Source organism: Nerophis lumbriciformis, linkage group LG28 (genome assembly GCF_033978685.3).
Source record: "Nerophis lumbriciformis linkage group LG28, RoL_Nlum_v2.1, whole genome shotgun sequence".
Classification (NCBI taxonomy): domain Eukaryota; kingdom Metazoa; phylum Chordata; class Actinopteri; order Syngnathiformes; family Syngnathidae; genus Nerophis; species Nerophis lumbriciformis.
The window spans coordinates 29,783,297-29,810,566 of record NC_084575.2 but is presented as its reverse complement, the minus strand read 5'-3'; the positions used below and the strand labels follow the sequence as shown (position 1 = coordinate 29,810,566).

The window sequence follows — 27,270 nt, the reverse complement described above, 5'->3', positions numbered from 1 at the left end:
TATTCGGGAGCGCTCCGTATTTTTCATTGTGTACTTGTCTATCAGCGTTGCGTGTGTCAGCTGGTGTGGTCTCAGTACAACAGCCAATCAAATTAGATCTACTTTGTTTTCATCACACAGCATTCATCCAATCAAATTGCAGGACAACCAACGAAGAAGACATGTCCAAACCACACGCCAGTGAACAAAAAATGATACCTAAAATAATTTTGTTTGGGTATAAAAATTACGAGGTGGTCAACACAAAACGGTTTGCAGTATGCAACACATGCGGTTCGAAAATTACTGATGGAGAGGCAACAACTTCCAACTTCGTCCGGCATTTGAAGTTGCACAAAGAACGGTAAGTTTTGAATGTAAGATAACGTTTATTGGCTAAGTAACGTGACTTTTATTTGCTGTGTAGTTAAATCAGTGAGGCTGTAAACTCACTGCTAACGTTATAACGTTTTTGCAAACACGGGAATCTGTTGCAGTTCACTACCTTATTCATACTTTTTGTTCAGTGATTTTTTTAAGCAGGGTTACGTTAGTCAATGTATCACACGTAACGTTAGACGGCGGTCAGCAGCACCGCGTATTTTAGCCACCTAAAAAAAGACAAAAATAGTAAAATAAAGGTCAGTTAAAATGTATACTATATTATGAATATGTGTACCGTTTTAGCTAGCTTTCTGACATACTGTTGGTTGTTTACCTCAGTGGTCCCCAACCACCGGGCCGCGGCCCGGTACTGGTCCGTGGATCGATTGGTATCGGGCCGCACAAGAAATAATTTTTTTTCTTTTCTTTTTTTAATTAAATCAACATAAAAAACACAAGATACACTTACAAGTAGTGCACCAACCCAAAACAACTCTCTCCCCCCTTTTGTTCTGGGCATTGAACATGAAGACTCTTCCTTCACTGTTCCGAGTGGCCATGAGAGTCTTGGCAGTGCCTGCCTCCAGTGCTCCAGTGGAGCGAGTTTTCAGCCATGGTGGCATCATACTACGCCCCCATCGTGCACAAATGACTGACAGACTCTTGGCTAATTTGGTCTTTTGCAAATGCAATGCAGCATAGGGCCCTGACATATAAAAAGTACAACTTTTTTGTTATGTTCACGTATATGTCATGTTTTTTCAATGTTAACACTTTTGTACAAATAAGTACATTTGCACTTTATTTTTCAATGTGTTTGTTCTGTAAAGGAATGAGTTAATGTTTAAAATGACTGGTTAATAGTGCTATTATAAAGTGCAATGTCAGCACAATTTTCTTTCCTGCAATTTAAAATGCACTTGTTTTAATAAATAAATACAGCGTTTGAAAAGCATACACAATCTGTGTTAATATATTAGTCTGTGGTTAAAAGGACTTGAAAGGACTCGAAACTCAAAATGCAGGACTTAGGACTTGACTTGAGACTTTCCAGTCTTGACTTTGGACTTGACTCGGGGCTTGCCTGTCTTGACTCGGGACTTGACTCGGACTTGAGGGCAAAGACTTGAGACTTACTTGTGACTTGCAAAACAATGACTTGGTCCCACCTCTGCTGTTTATATTAAACATGCTTCACTGATTCGAGTATTTGGTGAGCGCCGTTTTGTCCTACTAATTTTGGCGGTCCTTGAACTCACCGTAGTTTGTTTACATGTATAACTTTCTCCGACTTTCTAGGACGTGTTTTATGCCACTTCTTTTTCTGTCTCATTTTGTCCACCAAACTTTTAACGTTGTGCATGAAAGGTGAGTTTTGTTGATGTTATTGACTTGTGTGGAGTGCTAATCAGACATATTTGGTCACTGCATGACTGCAAGCTAATCGATGCTAACATGCTATTTAGGCTAGCTATATGTACATATTGCATCATTATGCCTCATTTGTAGCTATATTTGAGCTCATTTAGTTTCCTTTAAGTCCTCTTAATTCAATTTATATCTCATGACACACTATCTGTATGTAACATGGCTTTTATTTTGTTTTGCGGCTCCAGACAGATTTGTTTTTGTATTTTTGGTTCAATATGGCTCTTTCAACATTTTGGGTTTCCGACCCCTGAACTAAGTGTTAGAAGAAAACAATATTATTATCATTATACATGCTTAAAGGCTGCTTTTCTTGCTAACCTAGATCCAGTGCCATCTCAGTGGTGAAGATTCTCAGGGTTTTGAGGGTATTGCGTCCTCTGAGGGCCATCAACAGAGCAAAGGGACTCAAGGTAAGTACCTAATATGACTGCACAGTCAGGTTTAGCGCAGTTTTCATGGAGGTTTTACCGCAATGTGTCATTACAATTTGCAGCACGTGGTCCAGTGCGTGTTTGTTGCCGTGAAGACCATCGGAAACATCGTACTGGTCACCATGCTGCTGGACTTCATGTTTGCCTGCATCGGAGTTCAACTTTTTAAAGTAAGAATATTCCAATGAATAAAGCTCAAAAGTTCCAGCACTGCTACAGAATCCAATCTACAAAATACAAGTTTTAGCTTTTGAAGGTCTATTCAGGTGTACTGGAGAGGAGGCTACGCCGGATAGTCGAACCTCGGATTCAGGAGGAACAGTGTGGTTTTCGTCCTGGTCGTGGAACTGTGGACCAGCTCTATACTCTCGGGAGGGTCCTTGAGGGTGCATGGGAGTTTGCCCAACCAGTCTACATGTGCTTTGTGGACTTGGAGAAGGCATTCGACCGTGTCCCTCGGGAAGTCCTGTAGGGAGTGCTCAGAGAGTATGGGGTATCGGACTGTCTGATTTTGGCGGTCTGCTCCCTGTATGATCAGTGTCAGAGCTTGGTCCGCATTGCCGGCAGTAAGTCGGACCCGTTTCCAGTGAGGGTTGGACTCCGCCAAGGCTGACCTTTGTCACCGATTCTGTTCATAACTTTTATGGACAGAATTTCTAGGCGCAGTCAAGGCGTTGAGGGGATCCGGTTTGGTGGCTGCAGGATTAGGTTTCTGCTTTTTGCAGATGATGTGGTCCTGATGGCTTAATCTGGCCAGGATCTTCAACTCTCGCTGGATCGGTTCGCAGCCGAGTGTGAAGCGACTGGGATGAGAATCAGCACCTCCAAGTCCGAGTCCATGGTTCTCGCCCGGAAAAGGGTGGAGTGCCATCTACGGGTTGGGGAGGAGACCCTGCCCCAAGTGGAGGAGTTCAAGCGGCCGAAATGAGTTTCCTCCGCCGGGTGGCGGGGCTCTCCCTTAGAGATAGGGTGAGAAGCTCCGTCATCCGGGGGGAACTCAGAGTAAAGCCGCTGCTCCTCCACATCGAGAGGAGCCAGATGATGTGGTTCGGGCATCTGGTCAGGATGTCACCCGATCGCCTCCCTCGGGAGGTGTTTAGGGCACGTCTGACCGGTAAAGGGTGGAGTGCCATCTCCGGGTTGGGGAGGAGACCCTGCCCCAAGTGGAGGAGTTCAAGTACCTCGGAGTCTTGTTCACGAGTGAGGGAAGAGTGGATCGTGAGATCGACAGGCGGATCGGTGCGGCATCTTCAGTAATGCGGACGCTGTATCGATCCGTTGTGGTGAAGAAGGAGCTGAGCCGGAAGGCAAAGCTCTCAATTTACCGGTCGATCTACGTTCCCATCCTCACCTATGGTCATGAGCTTTGGGTTATGACCGAAAGGACAAGATCACGGGTACAAGCGGCCGAAATGAGTTTCCTCCGCCGGGTGGCGGGGCTCTCCCTTAGAGATAGGGTGAGAAGCTCCGTCATCCGGGGGGAGCTCAAAGTAAAGCCGCTGCTCCTCCACATGGAGAGGAGCCAGATGAGGTGGTTCGGGCATCTGGTCAGGATGCCACCCGATCGCCTCCCTAGGGAGGTGTTTAGGGCACGTCCGACCGGTAGGAGGCCACGGGGAAGACCCAGGACACGTTGGGAAGACTATGTCTCCCAGCTGGCCTGGGAACGCCTCGGATCCCCCGGGAGGAGCTGGACGAAGTGGCTGGGGAGAGGGAAGTCTGGGCTTTCCTGCTTAGGCTGCTGCTCCCGCGACCCGACCTCGGATAAGCGGAAGAAGATGGATGGATGGATGGAGTCAAGGTGTTGAGGGGATCCGGTTTGGTGGCTGCAGGATTAGGTTTCTGCTTTTTGCAGATGATGTGGTCCTGATGGCTTAATCTGGCCAGGATCTTCAACTCTCGCTGGATCGGTTCGCAGCCGAGTGTGAAGCGACTGGGATGAGAATCAGCACCTCCAAGTCCGAGTCCATGGTTCTCGCCCGGAAAAGGGTGGAGTGCCATCTACGGGTTGGGGAGGAGACCCTGCCCCAAGTGGAGGAGTTCAAGTACCTCGGAGTTTTGTTCACGAGTGAGGGAAGAGTGGATCGTGAGATCGACAGGCGGATCGGTGCGGCATCTTCAGTAATGCGGACGCTGTATCGATATTGTGGTGAAGAAGGAGCTGAGCCGGAAGGCAAAGCTCTCAATTTACCGGTCGATCTACGTTCCCATCCTCACCTATGGTCATGAGCTTTGGGTTATGACCGAAAGGACAAGATCACGGGTACAAGCGGCCGAAATGAGTTTCCTCCGCCGGGTGGCGGGGCTCTCCCTTAGAGATAGGGTGAGAAGCTCCGTCATCCGGGGGGAACTCAGAGTAAAGCCGCTGCTCCTCCACATCGAGAGGAGCCAGATGAGGTGGTTCGGGCATCTGATCAGGATGCCACCCGACCGCCTCCCTCGGGAGGTGTTTAGGGCACGTCCGACCGGTAGGAGGCCGCGGGGAAGACCCAGGACACGTTGGGAAGACTATGTCTCCCGGCTGGCCTGGGAACGCCTCGGGATCCCCCGGGAGGAGCTGAACGAAGTGGCTGGGGAGAGGGAAGTCTGGGCTTTCCTGCTTAGGCTGCTGCCCCCGCGACCCGACCTCGGATAAGTGGAAGAAAATGGATGGATGGATGGATGGATGGGCTTTTGAAGGAATCCCCCTGGATTCTAGCGCACTTTGGGCCTGATTTTCCTAAGATCCAAACACCGCGTGCAAAATAGCGTGTGCAATCTATAATGTATAATATAACATATAATATAACCTTAATCTCGTTATATGCAAATATAATGACAATAAAGTCCATTCTATTCTATAAAATAGCGCAAGCATGTTGCGTGCGATTTACTAAGACAGTGGTTCTCAAATGGGGGTACGCGTACCCCTGGGGGTACTTGAAGGTATGCCAAGGGGTACGTGAGATTTTTTTTAAATATTCTAAAAATAGCAACAATTCAAAAATCCTTTATAAATATAATTATTGAATAATACTTCAACAAAATATGAATGTAAGTTCATAAACTCCGTGAAGCACAAGCTCGGGTTTCTCACTAAAACGTAGAACTGTGAAAAGAAATGCAACAATGCAATATTCAGTGTTGACAGCTATATTTTTTATGGACATTTTCCATAAATATTGATGTTAAAGATTTCTTTTTTTTGTGAAGAAATGTTTAGAATTAAGTTCATGAATCCAGTTGGATCTCTATTACAATCCCCAAAGAGGGCACTTTAAGTTGATGATTACTTCTATGTGTAGAAATCTTTATTTATAATTGAATCACTTGATTATTTTTCAACAAGTTTTTAGTTATTTTTATATCTTTTTTTCCAAATAGTTCAAGAAAGACTACTACAAATGAGCAATATTTTTGCACTGTTATACAATTTAATAAATCAGAAACTAATGACATAGTGCTTCTTTATCTCTTTTTTTCAACCAAAAATGCTTTGCTCTGATTAGGGGGTACTTGAATTAAAAAAATGTTCACAGGGGGTACATCACTGAAAAAAGGTTGAGAACCACTGTACTGAGACTGCGTGTGTAATTGAAATGTTGTGCAGACCACCTTATTTAAATGAGGATTTTGCGTGTACTGTAAGGGTCATCACCACGGAGACGCCATCGTCTACTGCACATTCATCCTGTGGCGTTTTGTTATGTTTTTAAACATGCAGGAGGCATATATTTTTATGGGCTTTTTAGAAACAGTCGTGCATTGCATTTTCACTAAAACCACATGTGGAGGGGGGGCGTGGCCTGCGGGCCTGAAGCGGAACGCGGGGTGTGCCAGGACCAGCCTCGAAACAGCGACGTAGATGGCCTTGGTGGGCCTTGGTATCTAATCACCTGTCGCCCTTTATTAGCAGCAGCCGTGATCAATTGTAGAGGTCGCCCTCTAGTGGAATTCTGGGTATAAGACCATTTAATTTTCCTCAAATCGTGCAAAGTCTTTTGCTTTTCAGCAAAGTGCCTTTTCTTAGGTTATCACAACATCCGGTTTTGGCAGCGCTCTTCCTGTGATCTGAGTACGTCTTTAGTCAATAGTGCGCAAATAATAAATATATCCACTCATACTGTAACTACCTGCTAGTGTTAATGTGAACGTTAATGTGTTATGACGTTCATTTTTCCCATTGATCTATGAACACGTGTGTCGGCGGAGAATGAGGACGTAATGTGTGTCTAGGAGTGAAACACGGAGGAATTGTTGGAATTGTGCCCATTGTAAGCCAATGATTGGCAATACAAGCTAAAAACAGCGTCGGACTTTGTGTGCCTTCTTCTGTATGCTACAATACATTTGTGGAGGGGGGCGTGGCCTGCGGGCTTGCAGCGGAACGGGGTGTGCCAGGACCGGCCTCGAAGACAGCGACAGGCGCGCAGATGGCCTAGGTGGGCCTTGTTATCTAATCACCTGTCGCCTTTATTAGCAGCAGCCGGAATGAGACGAGTAGTTGGAGTTGGAGGTGCTGCTGAGAGACACGGACGGAGAGAAAGACACTTTGCTGAAAAGCAAAAGACTTTGCCCCATTTGAGGAAAATAAAACAGTGTTATACCCAGAATTTCGGGCTCTCCTGGCAGTGTGTGGTGGTCTGAAGAATTTTGTCCAAAATACCTACCCAGGTTCGAGTCCCACAAGTTAGCCACCGGCCGCACAAGTCCCGGGATGCCCAAAATGTCCATAACACACCCACCCGAGTCCCACGGGGAGGGGGGATAAAAGTTGGAAAAGTCGGCAAAAGTCCCAAAAATTTTCAAAATACCTACCCAGGTTCGAGTCCCACCCGGGTGTGATTTTTGAACATTTTACCGACTTTTCTCACTTTTCTCCCCGCCTTCCCGTGGGACTTTGCTGGGCGCGTTTTGGACATTTTGGGCATCCCGGCCGGCGGCGGGACTTGTGGGACTCGAACCTGGGGAGGTATTTTGGACAAAATTCTTCAGACCACCACACACTGCCAGGAGAGCCCGGAATTCTGGGTATAACACTGTTTTATTTTCCTCAAATGGGGCAAAGTCTTTTGCTTTTCAGCAAAGTGTCTTTCTCTCCGTCCGTGTCTCTCAGCAGCACCTTCAACTCCAACTACTCGTCTCATTCCGGCTGCTGCTAATAAAGGCGACAGGTGATTAGATAACAAGGCCCACCTAGGCCATCTGGGCACCTGTCGCTGTCTTCGAGGCCGGTCCTGGCACACCCCGTTCCGCTGCAAGCCCGCAGGCCACGCCCCCCCTCCACAAATTTATTGTAGCATACAGAAGAAGGCACACTATTTTGTAAATTTTTGGGACTTTTGCCAACTTTTCCAACTTTTATCCCCCTTCCCCGTGGGACTCGGGTGCGTTATGGACATTTTGGGCATCCCGGGACTTGCGCGGCCATACATAACATTTTATGTTAGAGTGTTTTACTTGTTTTAAGGGTTTTGGTCCTAAATGATCTCAGTAAGATATTACAGCTTGTTGCTGAGATTTGATGACCTTCCATCCATCCATTTTCTACCGCTTATTCCCTTTGGGGTCGCGGGGGGCGCTGGAGCCTATCTCAGCTACAATCGGGCGGAAGGCGGGGTACACCCTGGACAAGTCGCCACCTCATCGCAGGGCCAACACAGATAGACAGACAACATTCACACACTAGGGTCAATTTAGTGTTGCCAATCAACCTATCCCCAGGTGCATGTCATGCTTGAAACTAGAATATCAAGTGTTGCAAAGCTGTGTCATCACCACTCACAAGTATAAAACTACTTTTTAAAAGTAATAATTTCTTATTTCAAGCATGAAAAAAAAAAATCATGACTTTGACACAATTGTGTCTCATAATTAAAACAATAGAAAATACGTACTCATAAAGTAGTACAGTTGTTATTAGTGAGAATATACTTATTTTAAGGTATTTTTGGGTTCATTGAGGTTAGCTAATTTTACTTGTTTTGGAAAGTCTTGACAAGCCAAATGTTCTTGTTCTATTGGCAGATAATTTTGCTTAATTCAAATAAAATACCCCTCATTTTTGTATTTTTTTTGCTTGTTTTTGAACACTGACTTTTTGCAGTGTGGAGCAACATATGTTGCCATCCAAGCAACATGTTTTTAATGGACGCCCCTGCTTATTTCAGCAGTTTTATTTTCAATGAAAGAATAGAAAACACGTACTCATATAGTAGTACAGTTGGCACAGTACAGTAAACTGACAGTTAATATTTAAACATTTAACATGTGACATTTCTAACAATTTTGAACAGAAATAGTTCATGCACATTCAGATAAATTCTTCAAAATTACAATTAAAAATGTTTTGGCCGGGAGCCGGGGCTGTATATATGCGCACTAATTGACTGAAAGAGCACGCACTTGGCGCGATGATGTCATGTTATCCATGGAAAAATGCAATTTTAGACATTATGATTTGCCTGAGCGGCTAGGAGACCCCGAGAGTAACAAGCGGTTGCCTTGTTGCCTTTCCATTAAGAACAATAAATTAGTTTTTAGTGTAAGTTTGCTGGTTTCAAGAAATGTAATGCCGAGCGCATATCATTATGTCATACTTGCCAACCTTGAGACCTCCGATTTCGGGAGGTGGGGGGTGGGGGGCGTGGTCAGGGGTGGGGCGGGGCGTGGTTAAGAGGGGAGGAGTATATTGACAGCTAGAATTCACCAATTCAAGTATTTCATACATATATATATATATATATATATGTGTGGGAAAAAATCACAAGACTATTTCATCTCTACAGGCCTGTTTCATGAGGGGGGGTTCCCTCAATCATCAGGAGATTTTTTTTTATTTATATATATATATATATATATATATATCTACATCCTGAAAATATGCAAACAAAACTGTGTTTAGATAATTGATACATTTAAACTTGCATAAATAAATCTTAAGGAATATAACATAACTTGGCTTCTGAGAGCTTCAAAATGTAATGAATAAAATGCTAAAGTTGTTGATAAACAAGCAATTATTTTAATAATTAAATATGGTCATTTTAAATGAATTATGATCAATTAAAATTATTTATTTCAAATATGTTTATTTTAATGTATAATTCTATGGCTGGATGTAATAAGGAGTCAGAAAAAATACAAATAAAAATACAATTAATTTTGATGCTTTTAGCAAAATATAGTAAAAATTTATTTGTATTTTTTGTTTGTTTTTTAATTAATAAATATATTTGTTTTTAGGTAAGATAAACATAATAATACAATTTATCTCTAGTCTGGATGATTTAGTTCTTGTCACCCTGTTGTCCTCCCGTCATGAAAAAAGGCTGTCCTCACTCAGGTCCGCATGAAGTTGGAGGGGGCGTGGCCTCCAGTTCCGGCTGAAAATCGGGAGATTTTCGGGAGAATATTTGTCCCGGGAGGCTTTCGGGAGAGGCACTGAATTTCGGGAGTCTCCCGGAAAATTCGGGAGGGTTGGCAAGTATGCATTATGTCAAGATAATGGCACTAGCATTTACTTCATTTAAGAATATTTGTCAACATATTGAGCAAAAAGGTCTCTTTTTTTTTCTATCAAGAAAAGTTCACTTGTTATTAGTGAGAATATACTTATTTTAAGGTATTTTTGGGGTTTATTGAGGTTAGGTAATTTTACTTGTTTTGGAAAGTCTTGACAAGCCAAATTTTCTTGTTCTATTGGCAGATAATTTTGCTTAATTCAAATAAAATACCCCTCATTTTTGTATTTTTTTTCTTGTTTTTGAACTTTTTGCAGTGTGGAGCAACATATGTTGCCATCCAAGCAACATGTTTTTAATGGACGCCCCTGCTTATTTCAGCAGTTTTATTTTCAATGAAAGAATAGAAAACAAGTACTCATATACAGTAAACTGACAGTTAATATTCAAACATTTAACATGTGACATTTCTAACTATTTTGAACAGAAATAGTTCATGCACATTCAGATGAATTCTTCAAAATAAACAATTAAAAATGTTTTGGCCGGGGGCGGGGCTGTATATATGCGCACTAATTGACTGAAAGAGCACGCACTTGGCGCGATGATGTCATGTTGTCGATGGAAAAATGCATTTTTAGACAATATGGTTTGCCTGAGCGGCTAGGAGACCCCGAGAGTAACAAGCACTTGCCTTCTTGCCTTTCCATTAAGAACAATAAACTAGTTGTTAGAATAAGTTTGCTGGTTTCAAGAAATGTAATGCCATTATGTCAAGATAATGGCACTAGCATTTACTTCATTTAAGAATATTTGTCAACATATTGAGCAAAAAGGTCTCTTTTTTTTCTATCAAGAAAAGTTCACTTGTTATTAGTGAGAATATACTTATTTTAAGGTATTTTTGGGTTTATTGAGGTTAGCTAATTAGGGCCCGCATGTCCCATTGCATAAGGACTCCCACAGGGAGTCCTTATGCAATGGGACATAAGGACCTATTGAATTCGTAAGGTTTTATTCTTTCTTTATTATTCTTCCGCCGCCTCTTTGAGCACTAATTTGACCCACTTAACATGCTTCAAAACTCACCATATTTTACCCACCCATCAGGACTTGCGAAAATTGTCTTTTAATAAAAAAAACGAACCCCAAAACTCAAAATTGCGCTCTAGCGCCCCTTAGCAAAAAAAAAGACTAGACTGCCTATATCTCCCACTAGGAATATCGGAGAAACATGAAACAAAAACCTCTATGTAGGTCTGACTTAGACCTAGTTTTCATAATTGTATATCATCGGGCAGAAATCAACAGGAAGTTGGCAATTCCCCCTTCAAGACAAAAAAGTACTAAAAACAGTCACTTTTGCCTCTTTGAGCTGTAATTTGACCCCCTTAACATGCTTCAAAACTCACCGAACTGAACACATACATCAGGACTGGCAAAAATTGTGATCTAATACAAAAACCTAACCCCAAATTTAAAAATTGCGCTCTAGAGCAATTTTTGAATAAAACGGAGAAAAAACTGCTCCTCGGGAGAAAAAAATTACAAAACTGCCTGTAACTCCCACTGGGAAGGTTGGAGAGACATGAAACAAAATCCTCTCCGTAGGTCTCACTTAGACCTACATTTCATAAATTGACAACCCCCAGCAAAAATCTACAAGAAGCTTGCTATTCCCCCTTCAACACAACATTTTTGTAAAAACCGGTCACCTTTCTTCAAACATTATCTCCTCTGAGCGTGTTTGTTGTTTCGGCTTCAAACTAACACAGGAGAGAGATTGAACCCTTTTGATTAAAAGTTATCGAAAGAGTTTTAATACCGGCTCCGGTTTTGATTTTATGACCCTTCAAAGAGCCGCTGCGCTGATGCTGCTGTTTTTTCAAGAAGGCTGCTTAAAAGCAGGAAGCACCAGCGTGCCCACACAATGCAGACAAGGTAGGTACACTAAACAAAAGTATTGGGACAATTCGGACTAAAAGTAGACAAAAGTATTGGGACACTTATGATGAAAACTGAACAAAAGTATTGGGACACTTAGGACTAGCACCTGCCAAATATGCGGGCCCGACCAATGCTGCTTGCAGCTTTAATTAGGGCCCGCCATGGCCCTTTGCAAAAGGACTCCCACAGGGAGTCCTTATGCAATGGGACATAAGGACCTATTGTTATTCGATCGTTTTATTCTTTCTTATTATTATTATTATTCTTCCGCAGCTTTGCGCACTACTTTGACCCCCTTAACATGCTTCAAAACTCACCAAATTTTACACACACATCAGTAATATATCAAAGAACCAAATTTCAAAACTCAAAATTGCGCTCTAGCGCCCCCTAGGAAAAAAAAAAACTAGACTGCCTGTAACTCCCACTAGGAAGGTCGGAAAAATATGAAACAAAATCCTCTATGTAGGTCTGACTTAGACCTAGTTCTCATAATTGTATGTCTTTGGGCTAAAATCAACAGGAAGTTGGCAATTCCCCCTTCAAGACAAAAAAGTACTAAAAACAGTCACTTTTGCCTCTTTGAGCTGTAATTTGACCCCCTTAACATGCTTCAAAACTCACTAAACTTTACACACACATCAGGACTGGGTAAAACTGTGATCTAATGAAAAAACCTAACCCCAAATCTAAAAATTGTGCTCTACAGCAATTTTTTAATAAAACGGACAAAAAACTGCTCCTCGGAAGAAATAAACTACAAAACTGCCTGTAACTCCCACTGGGAAGGTCGGAGAGACATGAAACAAAAACCTCTATGTAGGTCTCACTTAGACCTACATTTCATAAACTGACAACCCCAAGCTAAAATATACAGGAAGTTTGCTATTCCCCCTTCAACACAATATTTTTGTAAAAACCCGTCACCTTTCTTCAAACATTATCTCCTCTGAGCGTGTTTGTTGTTTCGGCTTCAAACTAACACAGGAGAGAGATTGAACCCTTTTGATTAAAGGTTATCGAAAGAGTTTTAATACCGACTCCGGTTTTGATTTTATGACCCTTCAAAGAGCCGCTGCGCTGATGCTGCTGTTTTTTCAAGAAGGCTGCTTAAAAGCAGGAAGCACCAGCGTGCCCACACAATGCAGACAAGGTAGGTACACTAAACAAAAGTATTGGGACAATTCGGACTAAAAGTAGACAAAAGTATTGGGACACTTATGATGAAAACTGAACAAAAGTATTGGGACACTTAGGACTAGCACCTGCCAAATATGCGGGCCCGACCAATGCTGCTTGCAGCTTTAATTAGGGCCCGCCATGGCCCTTTGCAAAAGGACTCCCACAGGGAGTCCTTATGCAATGGGACATAAGGACCTATTGTTATTCGATCGTTTTATTCTTTCTTATTATTATTATTATTCTTCCGCAGCTTTGCGCACTACTTTGACCCCCTTAACATGCTTCAAAACTCACCAAATTTTACACACACATCAGTAATATACGGCAAAACTTTTTATCAAAGAACCAAACTTCAAAACTCAAAATTGCGCTCTAGCGCCCCCTAGGAAAAAAAAAAACTAGACTGCCTGTAACTCCCACTAGGAAGGTCGGAAAAATATGAAACAAAATCCTCTATGTAGGTCTGACTTAGACCTAGTTCTCATAATTGTATGTCTTTGGGCTAAAATCAACAGGAAGTTGGCAATTCCCCCTTCAAGACAAAAAAGTACTAAAAACAGTCACTTTTGCCTCTTTGAGCTGTAATTTGACCCCCTTAACATGCTTCAAAACTCACCAAACTTTACACACACATCAGGACTGGGTAAAACTGTGATCTAATGAAAAAACCTAACCCCAAATCTAAAAATTGTGCTCTACAGCAATTTTTTAATAAAACGGACAAAAAACTGCTCCTCGGAAGAAATAAACTACAAAACTGCCTGTAACTCCCACTGGGAAGGTCAAAACCTCTATGTAGGTCTCACTTAGACCTACATTTCATAAACTGACAACCCCAAGCTAAAATATACAGGAAGTTTGCTATTCCCCCTTCAACACAATATTTTTGTAAAAACCCGTCACCTTTCTTCAAACATTATCTCCTCTGAGCGTGTTTGTTGTTTCGGCTTCAAACTAACACAGGAGAGAGATTGAACCCTTTTGATTAAAGGTTATCGAAAGAGTTTTAATACCGGCTCCGGTTTTGATTTTATGACCCTTCAAAGAGCCGCTGCGCTGATGCTGCTGTTTTTTCAAGAAGGCTGCTTAAAAGCAGGAAGCACCAGCGTGCCCACACAATGCAGACAAGGTAGGTACACTAAACAAAAGTATTGGGACAATTCGGACTAAAAGTAGACAAAAGTATTGGGACACTTATGATGAAAACTGAACAAAAGTATTGGGACACTTAGGACTAGCACCTGCCAAATATGCGGGCCCGAACAACGCTGCTTGCAGCTTTAATTTTACTTGTTTTGGAAAGTCTTGACAAGCCAAATTTTCTTGTTCTATTGGCAGATAATTTTGCTTTGTACAAGTAAAATACCCCTCATTTTTGTATTTTTTTTCATGATTTTGAACACTGACTTTTTGCAGTGTAGGGAGGTCACTCCAGCCGCGTGTCGTCCTGCCACAACTCTCGCCTCTTCTTGCTCACTGAACTAAGCAAAGGTCTCGGGACCTCTTTGTAGACGTGCCGGTTGGCACGACGGCAACCAGCATATCGAAATATATGCAATCGACCTGAACAGTTCTGGGACTTTTCTGACACAACTCGTATATTGTACTAAGCATATTTTATAACATGGTTTTTCAAAGTCATTGATGTATCTCTTGTGCAATTCTTCACCAGGGCAAATTTTATTCCTGCACAGATCCAGACAAAATGATTGAGGAAGAATGCAAGTAAGTACCAAGTTGTTTTGAAGTAAATCATTTTTATATACCGTATTTTTCGGACCGTAGGGCGCACCGGATTAAAAGGCGCACTGCCGATGAGCGGGTGTAGTCAGGTCTATTTTCACACAAAAGGCGCACCGGAATATAAGGCGCATTAAGGGGAGCATATTATGATTTTTTTTTCGAAATGTAAAACACTTTCTTGTGGTCTACATAACATGTAATGGTGGTTCTTTGGTCAAAATGTTACATAGATCAGTGTTTTTTGAGCAAAGGCACATTTTTTGCGTTGAAAAACACCACCAGCAGAAATCATTAAAAAAAAAACAACTCAGTTGACAGTAAAAAGTTGTTGTCGCAATTGTTGGATATGACTTTAAAGCATAACCAAGCATGCATCACTATAGCTCTTGTCTCAAAGTAGGTGTACTGTCACCACCTGTCACATCACAATGTGAGTTATTTTGAGTTTTTTGCTGTTTTCCTGTGTAGTGTTTTAGTTCTTGTCTTGCGCTCCTACTTTGGTGGCTTTTTCTCTTTTTTTGGTATTTTCCTGTAGCAGTTTCATGTCTTCCTTTGAGCGCTATTTCCCGCATCTACTTTTGTTTTAGCAATCAAGACTATTTCAGTTATTTTTATCCTTCTTTGTTTGTGTTGATTATCATGTCATGTTTGGATGTACATTGTGGACGCCATCTTTGCTCCACAGTAAGTCTTTGCTGTCGTCCAGCATTCGGTTTTTGTTTACTTTGTAGCCAGTTCAGTTTTAGTTTGGTTCTGCATAGCCTTCCCTAAGCTTCAATGCCTTTTCTTAGGGGCACTCACTGTTATGATCTGGTGTTGGATCATAGTTTATTTTGGGTTTTGAGTCACTGAGTGATATAAGTTATGTTTCAGCACTCCTGTTTTGTGTTGTCTTGGTTGTCATGGTTACTGGTTGTTTTCGCCTGCATCTGATTAGTGTTCGGGACTCACACCAGTTCCCGGGCACTAATCAGAGAGCTATTTAATCCAATCCAATCCAATCCACTTTATTTATATAGCACATTTAAACAACAAAATGTTTCCAAAGTGCTGGACAACAATATTAAACACAATTAAAAACAATATAAAATAAATATGATTAAAAACAATTTCAAAGGGTAAAACCAATTAAAACAGTCAATAGAAATCTAAATTTTAAAAACACAGAGGACCACCCAACTCACGTAGTGTTAAAAGCCAAAGAATAAAAGTGGGTCTTAAGACGAGACTTAAAACAGTCCACTGTGGGAGCAGTTCGAACATGGAGGGGCAGAGTGTTCCAGAGCTTAGGGCCGACCACAGAGAAGGCCCTGTCTCCCCTGGTTTTAAGTCTCGTCTTGGACACCACGAGCTGGAGCTGGCTCTCGGGACCTCAGAGCGCGCGCAGGATTGTAAGTTTGGATGAGGTCCGAGATATACTGAGGTGCCAGTCCATGTAAAGCTTTAAAAACAAACAGCAAGGTTTTAAATTTAGTCCTGCTTTTTCCCGTCACTCAGCCTGGTGCTTTTGTTTGCTTTACGCAACTGTCACGTTTATTCCTTGTGTCCGTAAGCTAAGCGTTGCCTTATGCCTTCCCTGTGTGTGCTATTCCGTTAGCTTTCCTTGTGCTAGGGCACGCTCTCCTTGTGTTCGCTTGTTTTGTTCGTTTCTATTTTCGTGTATGATTTATTACAAATAAATCATTTGTCCTACCTGCATGCTGTCTCTGGAGTTCCTGCTGTCCTCACCGGAAAAACAATCGGCATAATCATGCCTCCTCGCCAGCACCGTAACACTCACCTTTTGTTTATTTTTGGTTTAAGCATCAGACACTTTTTTACCTGCACCCTGCCTCCCGCTGTTTCCGACATCTACAAAGCAATTAGCTACCTGCTGCCACCTACTGCATACCTGCCAACTACTCCGGTTTTCCCGTAATTCGTACGGTTTTCATCAACCTATTCCGGGTTACGGTTGCAGTGATAAAAAATACGGTTTTTCATTAATTAAAAAAAAAAAAGGGTGGAAAACTACGCGAATTGCACCTTGTGCAGACAAGATTTTTCGATCGGACACGGAGGAATTAGCGATGTAAAAGACCACGTTGGGACAAAAAAACACAGGTCTAATGCCGTTGCTAGCGATACAAGTGGAAAACTTTCAACGTTTTTCGTCGCCCAAACAGATTCTTTGGATGTGATAAATGCCGAAGTTTTATTTACGCAGGCAATAATTGAGCATGGACTTCCAATCGCACTGGCTGATCACATGGGACAGTTAAATGTTTGTAATGCAACCTTTAAAAATCATTACGCGGTGATCGCGGTCCCAAAAATAAACTTTTCTTGCATGATAATGTCCAGAAAAATTCGCTTTATATTACTATAGAGTCCTTTTAACGAATGAGTTTGATGGTTTATCACAAACCTTAAATGAAAGAAGTCCTTTGTTCTCCTGCAGCATGCATGCACTTTGGCCTTGCTTCGTGTTTGGTGCGCAATCCTGTCGGCTGTATTTCACAGCACGACATACTGTTAAAAGTGTTTATACTATTTATGCTTTCAAGTCCAAGTTGAAGAAATCTTGTTAAATGTTGACAGCATAACTACCAAAATACAGAAGTATGTCCTTAATATTTTTGCAGTGCTATTTCTGTTGAAAAGTTCAAATGATTACATTAGAGATGTGATGTGCCACTTTTCAAGTGTCTGATGGCTTAAATTAATTTTCATTAATTTTTCATATTTTGAATTCTTTTGAAAGGCTTACAAAAAAACTACATTTGAATTGTAATTCCATGCTATTGACAGGACTATTAATTTTAATGAAGTTAGCTTACCATGTTTACAGTATGATAATTGTGATAGAAATGTGAATTTTAGGCACAGCATATTTTTTACAATTGAACAAGGCAGTAGATTATACAAGCTTGGACAGAAAGTTAATAATGACACCAATTTTTTTTTTAATGGAATTGTTTAGTACTGTTTCACCATTTGTTTACTGTAAAAAGTGTTTATACTGTTTATACTTTCAATTAACAAATTGAAGTCTTGTGAAAGGTTGACAGGATAACTGGCATTAACTGTCAAAATAATTTCAAACTATTGAAGTTAGCTTACAGAATAAACATGTCAATCAACCCATATGATTTTTGATGTAATATTTTTGTTTTGAAAAGTCACTGTGACTGATAGAAAAGTGATGGTTTTAGCAACATTTTAACCTGTCTGAATGCTAATAATCATTTTGCGTTGGGGGGCGAAGCCCTGAACCCTCCACCAGGACTTTGTCCTGGACCTACCGGGGCCTGCGGCCCTTGGACCCTGGCTACTAGGTTTTTCTGATTTCAAAAGTTGGCAGGTATGCTACTGATATAGACGAGTATTACACGGTTACTCTGCCGAGCTCCAGCAACACATCATTTTCAGACTATAATTACTGGTTTGCAAAAAATATTTTTAACCCAAATAGGTGAAATTAGATGATCTCCCACGGCACACCAGACTCACAGTGGTTGAAAAACACTGACATAGATGATGTTTTACAGATCATCTTCAAGACGCTTTCTGACCGTCTCTTCAGGACGTGCCGTTTTGTGGGCGGTCTTTTTTACGTGGCTCACCTTCGACAGCGTCTTCTCCCCGCCATCTTTGTTGTAGCGGTGTAGCGTGCAAGGACGGGAGTGGAAAAAGTGTCAAAAGATGGAGCTAACTGTTTTAATTAAATTCAGACTTTACTTCAATCAATAACGGAGCAGCATCTCCTCATCCGTGGCTCACTAGTGCAACAACAACGCCGGAAATGTGTCCCGTGAAAAAACGTCCGACCGGAACCCGCTGATAACTAAAGTTCCTTGGGTGAATAATGTAAACTCACTACACCGGTATGTTTTAGCGCTTTCATGGCGAGTTTACTGACAGAAATAAGTAAGAACTTTACACTACTTTATATTAGAAATGGCAACAGCGGAAGATGAATGTGCCATAACAAGAAGATAGAGAAAAAGAAGAAGCTTATGACTTCGGGACTTCAGGACTTATGCAGATCCCAAATACACATCAGCAGGTACCAGAAGGTAAGAAAAGTTGGTTTTGCATAATATTGCGAAACAAAACGCCGCTAATAGGTGTCATGATCTGTGGTCTGGACCATGTTTTTTTGTTATTTTCTGTTAGTTTAAGACTCCATAGTTCCTGTTTTTGTGCATCCTTGTTTGTTTTAGTTGCCAGGGCGACCGATTAGTTTCACCTGCCTCATGTGTTCGGGACACACACCTGCTCTAATCAGAGACTATTATGTAAGCCTGTCTTTGCCAGTTAGTCGTCCTGGCGTCATTGCTCTTTTCATGCCACGGTTTCATGCTTGTTTCATGCCACAGTAAGTTTTGTTTGTTTCATGTCCATAGTTCAGGCTAAGTGTTAGCATATGTTTCCTGCTTTAAGTTTTATGTCTCTTAGCCTCTCGTGCAATCGGCACGCTTTCCTTTTGTTTTAGTTCCTGACATTTGTCCTGTGTAGGATATAGTAATTAATAAATATGTTCCTACCTTCACGCCTTGTCCGGAATAGTCCGTTTGCGTCCTGGGAGAACAAACCTCGCAGTAAGCTGCGAAAACCCCCCCAGTTATGAAAATAGGGGCCATTTTGCAGTCCTTATACACATACCATAATAATGCTCGTATGTTTAATGCGCCGACAATCCATCAAGCGATGCGGCTTCATAGCTTACCGAAGTCATACTAAAAACAGATTTTTGTTCTATATTCTCAATGGAACATTTAATGTTGTGGTGTTGTTTACTGGCGTCATCTTGCAGTCTACAAGTATCTCTTATGTATGACTGCCATCTACTGGTCACACTTATCTTTACACCATGTACCAAATGAAATTGCTTCGAGGTCGGTAAGCACAACCAGAATTATGCCGTACATTAGGCGCACCGGGTTATAAGGCTCACTGTCGATTTTTCAGAAAATGAAAGGATTTTAAGTGCGCCTTATAGTCCGAAAAATACGGTAAGTAAAGAAAAGGGTAATGTTTTTAGGTCAATGTGGACTTAATCCATGTATCTTCTTTGGTTACCCAGGGGTTGGTATATAAAGTATCAGGAAGGAGCTCTTCATGACATGGAGATCCGTAAAAGGGAATGGACCAACTCAGAACTAAACTTCGATAACATCTTCAACGGAATGCTGGCCCTTTTCACCATTTCCACATTCGAAGGATGGCCAAAGTGAGTGAATAGTTGCGGATAGAACTTTCTACCTGCTAAAATGAACTCGAAAATATTGTTCAGTGTGTGCATGTTTGTGTCTACATATTGTCGTTTTGTTTGTTTTCATCCAGGCTACTTTATAAGGCCATTGATTCAAACGTGGAGGACAAAGGGCCGCTGTACAACAACCGAGTGGCCATCTCCATTTTCTTCATCATTTACCTCATCCTAATTGCCTTTTTCATGATGAACATTTTTGTGGGTTTCGTCATTGTCACTTTCCAGGAACAGGGAGAGCAAGAGTACAAGGACTGTGAGCTGGACAAAAACCAGGTATGTTACCACTCGGGTTGTACCAATACCAATATTTTGTTTTCTGGTACCAAAATAAGTTTGGATTCTTTGATACTTTTCAAAAATGTCATTATTGGCTTATTTTAATAGAACAGATTTTTGTTACATTAAGTTTCTAATTGCAATAAACAAACAATTTTGTCATTAAATAACAGCGAACATACTAGACAATTTATCTTTTCGTAGTAAGCAAAAAAAAAGCTCGTAATTAGTCTGCTGTCATATGCAGTTATATATTGTGTCTTTTATCTACCTATTACTTTGTCAAAATTATGAGGGACAAGCGGTAGAAAATGGATTATTAATCTACTTGTTCACTTACTGTTAATATCTGCTTACTTTCTGTTTTAACGTGTTACATCTATTATTATCTAAATCACTTAATCTTATGGACTTGGAGAAGGCATTCGACCGTGTCCCTCGGGAAGTCCTGTGGGGAGTGCTCAGAGAGTATGGGGTATCGGACTGTCTGATTGTGGCAGTCCGCTCCCTGTATGATCAGTGCCAGAGCTTGGTCCGCATTGCCGGTAGTAAGTCGGACACGTTTTCCAGTGAGGGTTGGACTCCGCCAAGGCTGCCCTTTGTCACCGATTCTGTTCATAACTTTTATGGACAGAATTTCTAGGCGCAGTCAAGGCGTTGAGGGGATCTGGTTTGGTGGCTGCAGGATTAGGTCTCTGCTTTTTGCAGATGATGTGGTCCTGATGGCTTCATCTGGCCAAGATCTTCAGCTCTCGCTGGATCGGTTCGCAGCCGAGTGTGAAGCGACTGGGATGAGAATCAGCACCTCCAAGTCCGAGTCCATGGTTCTCGCCCGGAAAAGGGTGGAGTGCCATCTCCGGGTTGGGGAGGAGATCTTGCCCCAAGTGGAGGAGTTCAAGTACCTCGGAGTCTTGTTCACGAGTGAGGGAAGAGTGGATCGTGAGATCGACAGGCGGATCGGCGCGGCGTCTTCAGTAATGCGGACGCTGTATCGATCCGTTGTGGTGAAGAAGGAGCTGAGCCGGAAGGCAAAGCTCTCAATTTACCGGTCGATCTACGTTCCCATCCTCACCTATGGTCATGAGCTTTGGGTTATGACCGAAAGGACAAGATCACGGGTACAAGCGGCTGAAATGAGTTTCCTCCGCCGGGTGGCAGGGCTCTCCCTTAGAGATAGGGTGAGAAGCTCTGCCATCCGGGAGGAGCTCAAAGTAAAGCCACTGCTCCTCCACATCGAGAGGAGCCAGATGAGGTGGTTCGGGCATCTGGTCAGGATGCCACCCGAACGCCTCCCTAGGGAGGTGTTTAGGGCACGTCCGACCGGTAGGAGGCCGCGGGGAAGACCCAGGACACGTTGGGAAGACTATGTCTCCCGGCTGGCCTGGGAACGCCTCGGGGTCCCACAGGAAGAGCTGGACGAAGTGGCTGGGGAGAGGGAAGTCTGGGCTTCCCTGCTTAGGCTGCTGCCCCCGCGACCCGACCTCGGATAAGCGGAAGAAGATGGATGGATGGATGGACTTAATCTTATGTTGTTTGATACTTTACATATGTTTTGAGTGATACTACACATTTTGGTATCAATCCAATATCAAGTAGTCACAGGATCATACATTGGTCAAAATTAAAGTTCTCTAGTGTCCAGGAGACATATTTCCTGGGTTTATGAACAATAGAAAAAATGACAAAAGGGTTTGTGATAATACAAATTATCTACATAATCATTGTTGTATCGAGTATAGCCTACAGCAGGCCTGGGCAATTATTTTGACTCAGGGGGCCATATTTAGAGAAAAAATGCATACCTGCCAACATTTGAAATCAGAAAAACCTAGTAGCCAGGGTCCAGGGGCCGCAGGCCCCGGTAGGTCCAGGACAAAGTCCTGGTGGGGGGTTCACTTCGCCCCCCCGACGCAAAATGATTATTAGCATTCAGACAGGTTAAAATGTTGCTAAAACCATCACTTTTCTATCAGTCACAGTGACTTTTCAAAGCAAAAATCATATGGGTTGATTGACATGTTTATTCTGTAAGCTAACTTCAATAGTTTGAAATTATTTTGACAGTTAATGCCAGTTATCCTGTCAACCTTTCACAAGACTTCAATTTGTTAATTGAAAGTATAAACAGTATAAACACTTTTTACAGTAAACAAATGGTAAAACAGTACTAAACAATTCCATTAAAAAAAAAATTGGTGTCATTATTAACTTTCTGTCCAAGCTTGTATAATCTACTGCCTTGTTCAATTGTAAAAAATATTCTGTGCCTAAAACTCACATTCCTATCACAATTATCATACTGTAAACATGGTAAGCTAACTTCATTAAAATTAATAGTCCTGTCAATAGCATGGAATTAGAATTCAAATGTAGTTTTTTTGTAAGCCTTTCAAAATAATTCAAAATATGAAAAATGAATGAAAATTAATTTAAGCCATCAGACACTTGAAAAGTGGCACATCACATCTCTAATGTAATCATTTTAACTTTTCAACAGAAATAGCACTGCAAAAATATTAAGGACATACTTCTGTATTTTGGTAGTTATGCTGTCAACCTTTAACAAGATTTCTTCAACTTGGACTTGAAAGCATAAATAGTATAAACACTTTTAACAGTATAACAGTACTAAACAATTCCAATAGATAACATTGGTGTCATTACCTTTTTGTTTGCTTAATTATTGCCTCCGTAAGTAAAACTTCGGCATTTATCACATCCAAAGAATCTGTTTGGGCGACGAAAAACGTTGAAAGTTTTCCACTTGTATCGCTAGCAACGGCATTAGACTTGTGTTTTTTTGTCCCAACGTGGTCTTTTACATCGCTAATTCCTCCGTGTCCGATCGAAAAATCTTGTCTGCACAAGGTGCAATTCGCGTAGTTTTCACCCTTTTTGGAACGGATAATTATTCCCGGATAGGCTTTTGAATATTCTTCACGGAATGACTGCAGTTTTCTTTTCGGTTTAAGACTCGTTTGCGATTTTTGTCCGGCTGATTCCATGATCGTTCGCTCGTTTGGAAACAATGGCCTCGTGCTTGGCAGCGGTGCTATAAATAGCCTCGCGCATGGCATTCGGAATGGCTCGATAGGAAGTTACGGGTGTCACATTCAAACACAGGACATCTATTAAACAAGACAAAAGGCAAGGAATCAAACAGAGACAGAATTCAATTTGGACTCAATTGAGGAGAGACATGCGTCAACCTGTAACCTCTTACAGTGTCTTAGCACGCTCTGACGAAGAAAGTTTTCGTCTCCTCTTTTAATTCAGATGTTCCATGTTCACGCACCAACATATGTCACAGCAGGAATGGTAAGTGTGTAAAAGAGTCATTGTTTTCGGTCGCTTTGAAGTCCAAGAAGAGGATTTCTCGGGCTTGGGCTCTTCCTGGATCCAGCTGGGGCAGGTGTTGGAGGACAATGGATAACCCCTCCCGTCTCCTGACCACAGCAACTTCAAGAGGGCAGCGGGTCGTAAATAGCGTTGACCTCGGTTACCAAATAGTTGGAAGAGAGTTTGTGCAATACTTCAAAGAGAGTTCGTTTAACATTTCAAAGAGAGTTCCTCTGGGAGTTGAGCAGATCCTGCCATCTGTCCGTGTTGAAATCACAGTGGAGTTTTACGAGCCTTCTTCCTCTTGTTAGGCCTCGAAAGACAGCATTCATAATACGTTTCTTTTGTGATAACTTACAAACAATTATTCTAACAACGGGAAGCAGTGTCGATTGTCATTGTTGTTACGCGATTTCGTGAATAAAACTTTTTTTTTAATATTTTTTTTTAATTAATGAAAAACCGTATTTTTTATCACTGCAACCGTAACCCCGGAATAGGTTGATGAAACCCGTACTAATTACGGGAAAACCGGAGTAGTTGGCAGGTATGAAAATGTCTCTGGGGGCCGGCATATCTATTTTAGGAACACTAATACAAAACCTCACAATATTTTCTGATTGAACCCAACCCCAAAAAGGGACAAGCGGTAGAAAATGGATGGATGGATGAACGCTAAAAACGTTATGACAGACCGCCTTTAGAAAAAACGAAATGTAATTTAATTTTTTTTACTGAATGAGACACCCAAAATGAACATGAAAATAAAAAATGTGTGATTAACAATATTAACTATGAACGATAAAACACTGAATATTGACAACATATGAACGTCACACCCCCACTCGATCGACATATTTTACAATCAAGCGAAACGCAATAAAAATGCAACAAACACAGTGAAATAAACCTACCTAAAATTTGATACATCACTAAGTTTTAGAACTTTGTTGTAAAAATCTCCTTCCGCGTCTGTCCCTGACACCCGCATTTCTGTGGAAACGCTCTCCACCCACACTGCTTGGTGCCTCGTCTGAGCTGCTGTGACTTAGAGTACCAGAGCAACTAATTAGATTACCATAGTAACTAATTCGATTACCATAGTAACTAATTCGATGACCTTAGTAACTAGTATATCATGCAAAAGCGCAGATTTCAACCATTGAAACACTTTGTATAGTTCAAGACTTACGGTCATTAGAAAACATCACTGCACATCATAATGGCAGTGACACTTTCCATCTTAAAAAACTAAAACATTTATTTGGGAATGTCCGGCTGGCCAGATTGAAAAGCTTAATTTACGGGCCTTAATTTACCCAGGTCAGGCAAATTAAGGCCTACAGTACAAGAGCCTACACTATACGGCTCTTGTACTTGGTATCGTTACAGTCGATGTCAGTGTAGATCCACCCATTTGTTTACATTCAAGAGTTTTGGCTTGCTGTTAGCGGTTACCTATTGTATCCTCCGACAGGGGTAGTGAAGCATGTTTAACTATTCCTCGTCCTGCAGGGATCCATCCATCCATTTTTCTCCGCTTATCCGAGGTCGGGTCGTGGGGGCAGCAGCCTCAGCAGAGAAGCCCAGACTTCCCTCTCCCCGGCCACTTCGTCCAGCTCCTCCCGGGGGATCCCGAGGCGTTCCCAGGCCAGCCGGGAGACATAGTCTTCCCAACTTGTCCTGGGTCTTCCCCATGGCCTCCTGCCGGTCGGACGTGCCCCAAACACCTCCCTAGGGAGGCATTCGGGTGGCATCCTGAGCAGATGCCCGAGCCACCTCATCTGGCTCCTCTCCATGTGGAGGAGCAGTGGCTTTACTCTGAGTTCCTCCCGGATGACAGAGCTTCTCACCCTATCTCTAAGGGAGAGACCCGCCACCCGGCGGAGGAAACTCATTTCGGCCGCTTGTACCCGTGATCTTGTCCTTTCGGTCATAACCCAAAGCTCATGACCATAGGTGAGGATGGGAACGTAGATCGACCGGTAAATTGAGAGCTTTGCCTTCCGGCTCAGCTCCTTCTTCACCACAACGGATCGATACAGCGTCCGTATTACTGAAGACGCCGCACCGATCCGCCTGTTGATCTCACGATCCACTCTTCCCCCACTCGTGAGCAAGACTCTTAGGTACTTGAACTCCTCCACTTGGGGCAAGATCTCCTCCCCAACTTGGAGATGGCACTCCACCCTTTCCCGGGCGAGAACCATAGACTCGAACTTGGAGGTGCTGATTCCCATCCCAGTCGCTTCACACTCGGCTGCGAACCGATCCAGTGAGAGCTGAAGATTCTGGCCAGATGAAGCCATCAGGACCACATCATCTGCAAAAAGCAGAGACCTAATCCTGCAGCCACCAAACCAGATCCCCTCAACGCCTTGACTGCGCCTAGAAATTCTGTCCATAAAAGTTATGAACAGAATCGGTGACAAAGGGCAGCCTTGGCGGAGTCCAACCCTCACTGGAAACGGATCCGACTTACTGCCGGCAACGCGGACCAGGCTCTGACGCTGATCATACAGGGAGTGGACCGCCACAGTCAGACAGTCCGATACCCCGTACTCTCTGAGCACTCCCCACAGGATTTCCCGGGGGACACGGTCGAATGCCTTCTCCAAGTCCACAAAGCACATGTAGACTGGTTAGGCAAACTCCCATGCACCCTCAAGGACCCTGCCGAGAGTATAGAGCTGGTCTACCGTTCCACGACCAGGACGAAAATCACACTGTTCCTCCTGAATCCGAGGTTCGACTACCCGGCGTAGCTTCCTCTCCTGTACACCTGAAAATGTACCATAGTAGCAATATAAAATATAACATATGTAATATTTACATACAGTATATATTATATACTGATATACACTAGTGGTACATGTACCGCAGTTTGAGAATCCCTGTTCTATGCCTTTTACACAGAGTGTATGGCCAATGTGTGCTCTTTCACACAGCTTTACCGTGTGTCCGGTATGACATATGACACTTATAAATGTGGTTTCTACACAACAGGGTACGACGGGTCTTGGGTATTGTGTTTCACATACCATGTCCCAACTATTCCCTGCTGTTGCCTTTCGCACAGGAGGCGTTCCACCTCTTTTTCAGCTCGGATACAACCTCCAAAGCTTAAAAAACTGGTCAGGTTGACCATAACATGCTGTTCACACCAGAACAGTGTCACAGGATACAAACAGATTCAGGTTACAGACACACAAACACGCATAAACAGTTCATCTAATGACAACGATAAAACTCACATACACTGCAAAAAGTCAGTGTTAAAAAACAAAAACAAAAAAATACAAAAATGAGGGGTATTTTACTTGAACTAAGGAAAATTATCTGCCAATAGAACAAGACAATTTGGCTTGTCAAGACTTTCCAAAACAAGTAAAATTAGCTAACTTCAATGAACCCTAAAATACCTTAAAATAAGTATATTCTCACTAATAACAAGTGCACTTTTCTTGGTAGAAAAAAAAAAAAATGAGACCTTTTTTCTCAATATGTTGAAAAATATTCTTAAATGAAGTAAATGCTAGTGCCATTATCTTGACATAATGATATGCCCTCGGCATTAAATTTCTTGAAACCAGCAAACTTACACTAAAAAATAATTTATTGTTCTTAATGGAAAGACAACAAGGCAATGACTTGTTACTCTCGGGGTCTACTAGCCGCTCAGGCAAATCATATGGTCTAAAAATGCATTTTTCCATGGATAACATGACATCATCGCGCCAAGTGCGTGCTCTTTCGGTCAATTAGTGCGCGAGGAACATATATATATATATATATATATATATATATATATATATATATATATATATATATATATATATATATATATATATATATATAT

General features: G+C 42.1%; 1 protein-coding gene across 1 annotated transcript in view; it reads left to right on the top strand.

Annotated features, from left to right (window-relative positions):
• LOC133571037 (dihydropyridine-sensitive L-type skeletal muscle calcium channel subunit alpha-1-like) overlaps positions 1-27,270 on the top strand; it is a 202,645-nt gene that overhangs the window by 80,335 nt on the left and 95,040 nt on the right. Inside the window, exons 21-25 of the mRNA XM_061924015.1 lie at positions 2,117-2,204; positions 2,288-2,395; positions 14,469-14,521; positions 19,608-19,754; positions 19,868-20,069. Coding sequence (XP_061779999.1) covers positions 2,117-2,204; positions 2,288-2,395; positions 14,469-14,521; positions 19,608-19,754; positions 19,868-20,069 — 598 coding nt within the window. The remainder of the gene's footprint in view (positions 1-2,116; positions 2,205-2,287; positions 2,396-14,468; positions 14,522-19,607; positions 19,755-19,867; positions 20,070-27,270) is intronic.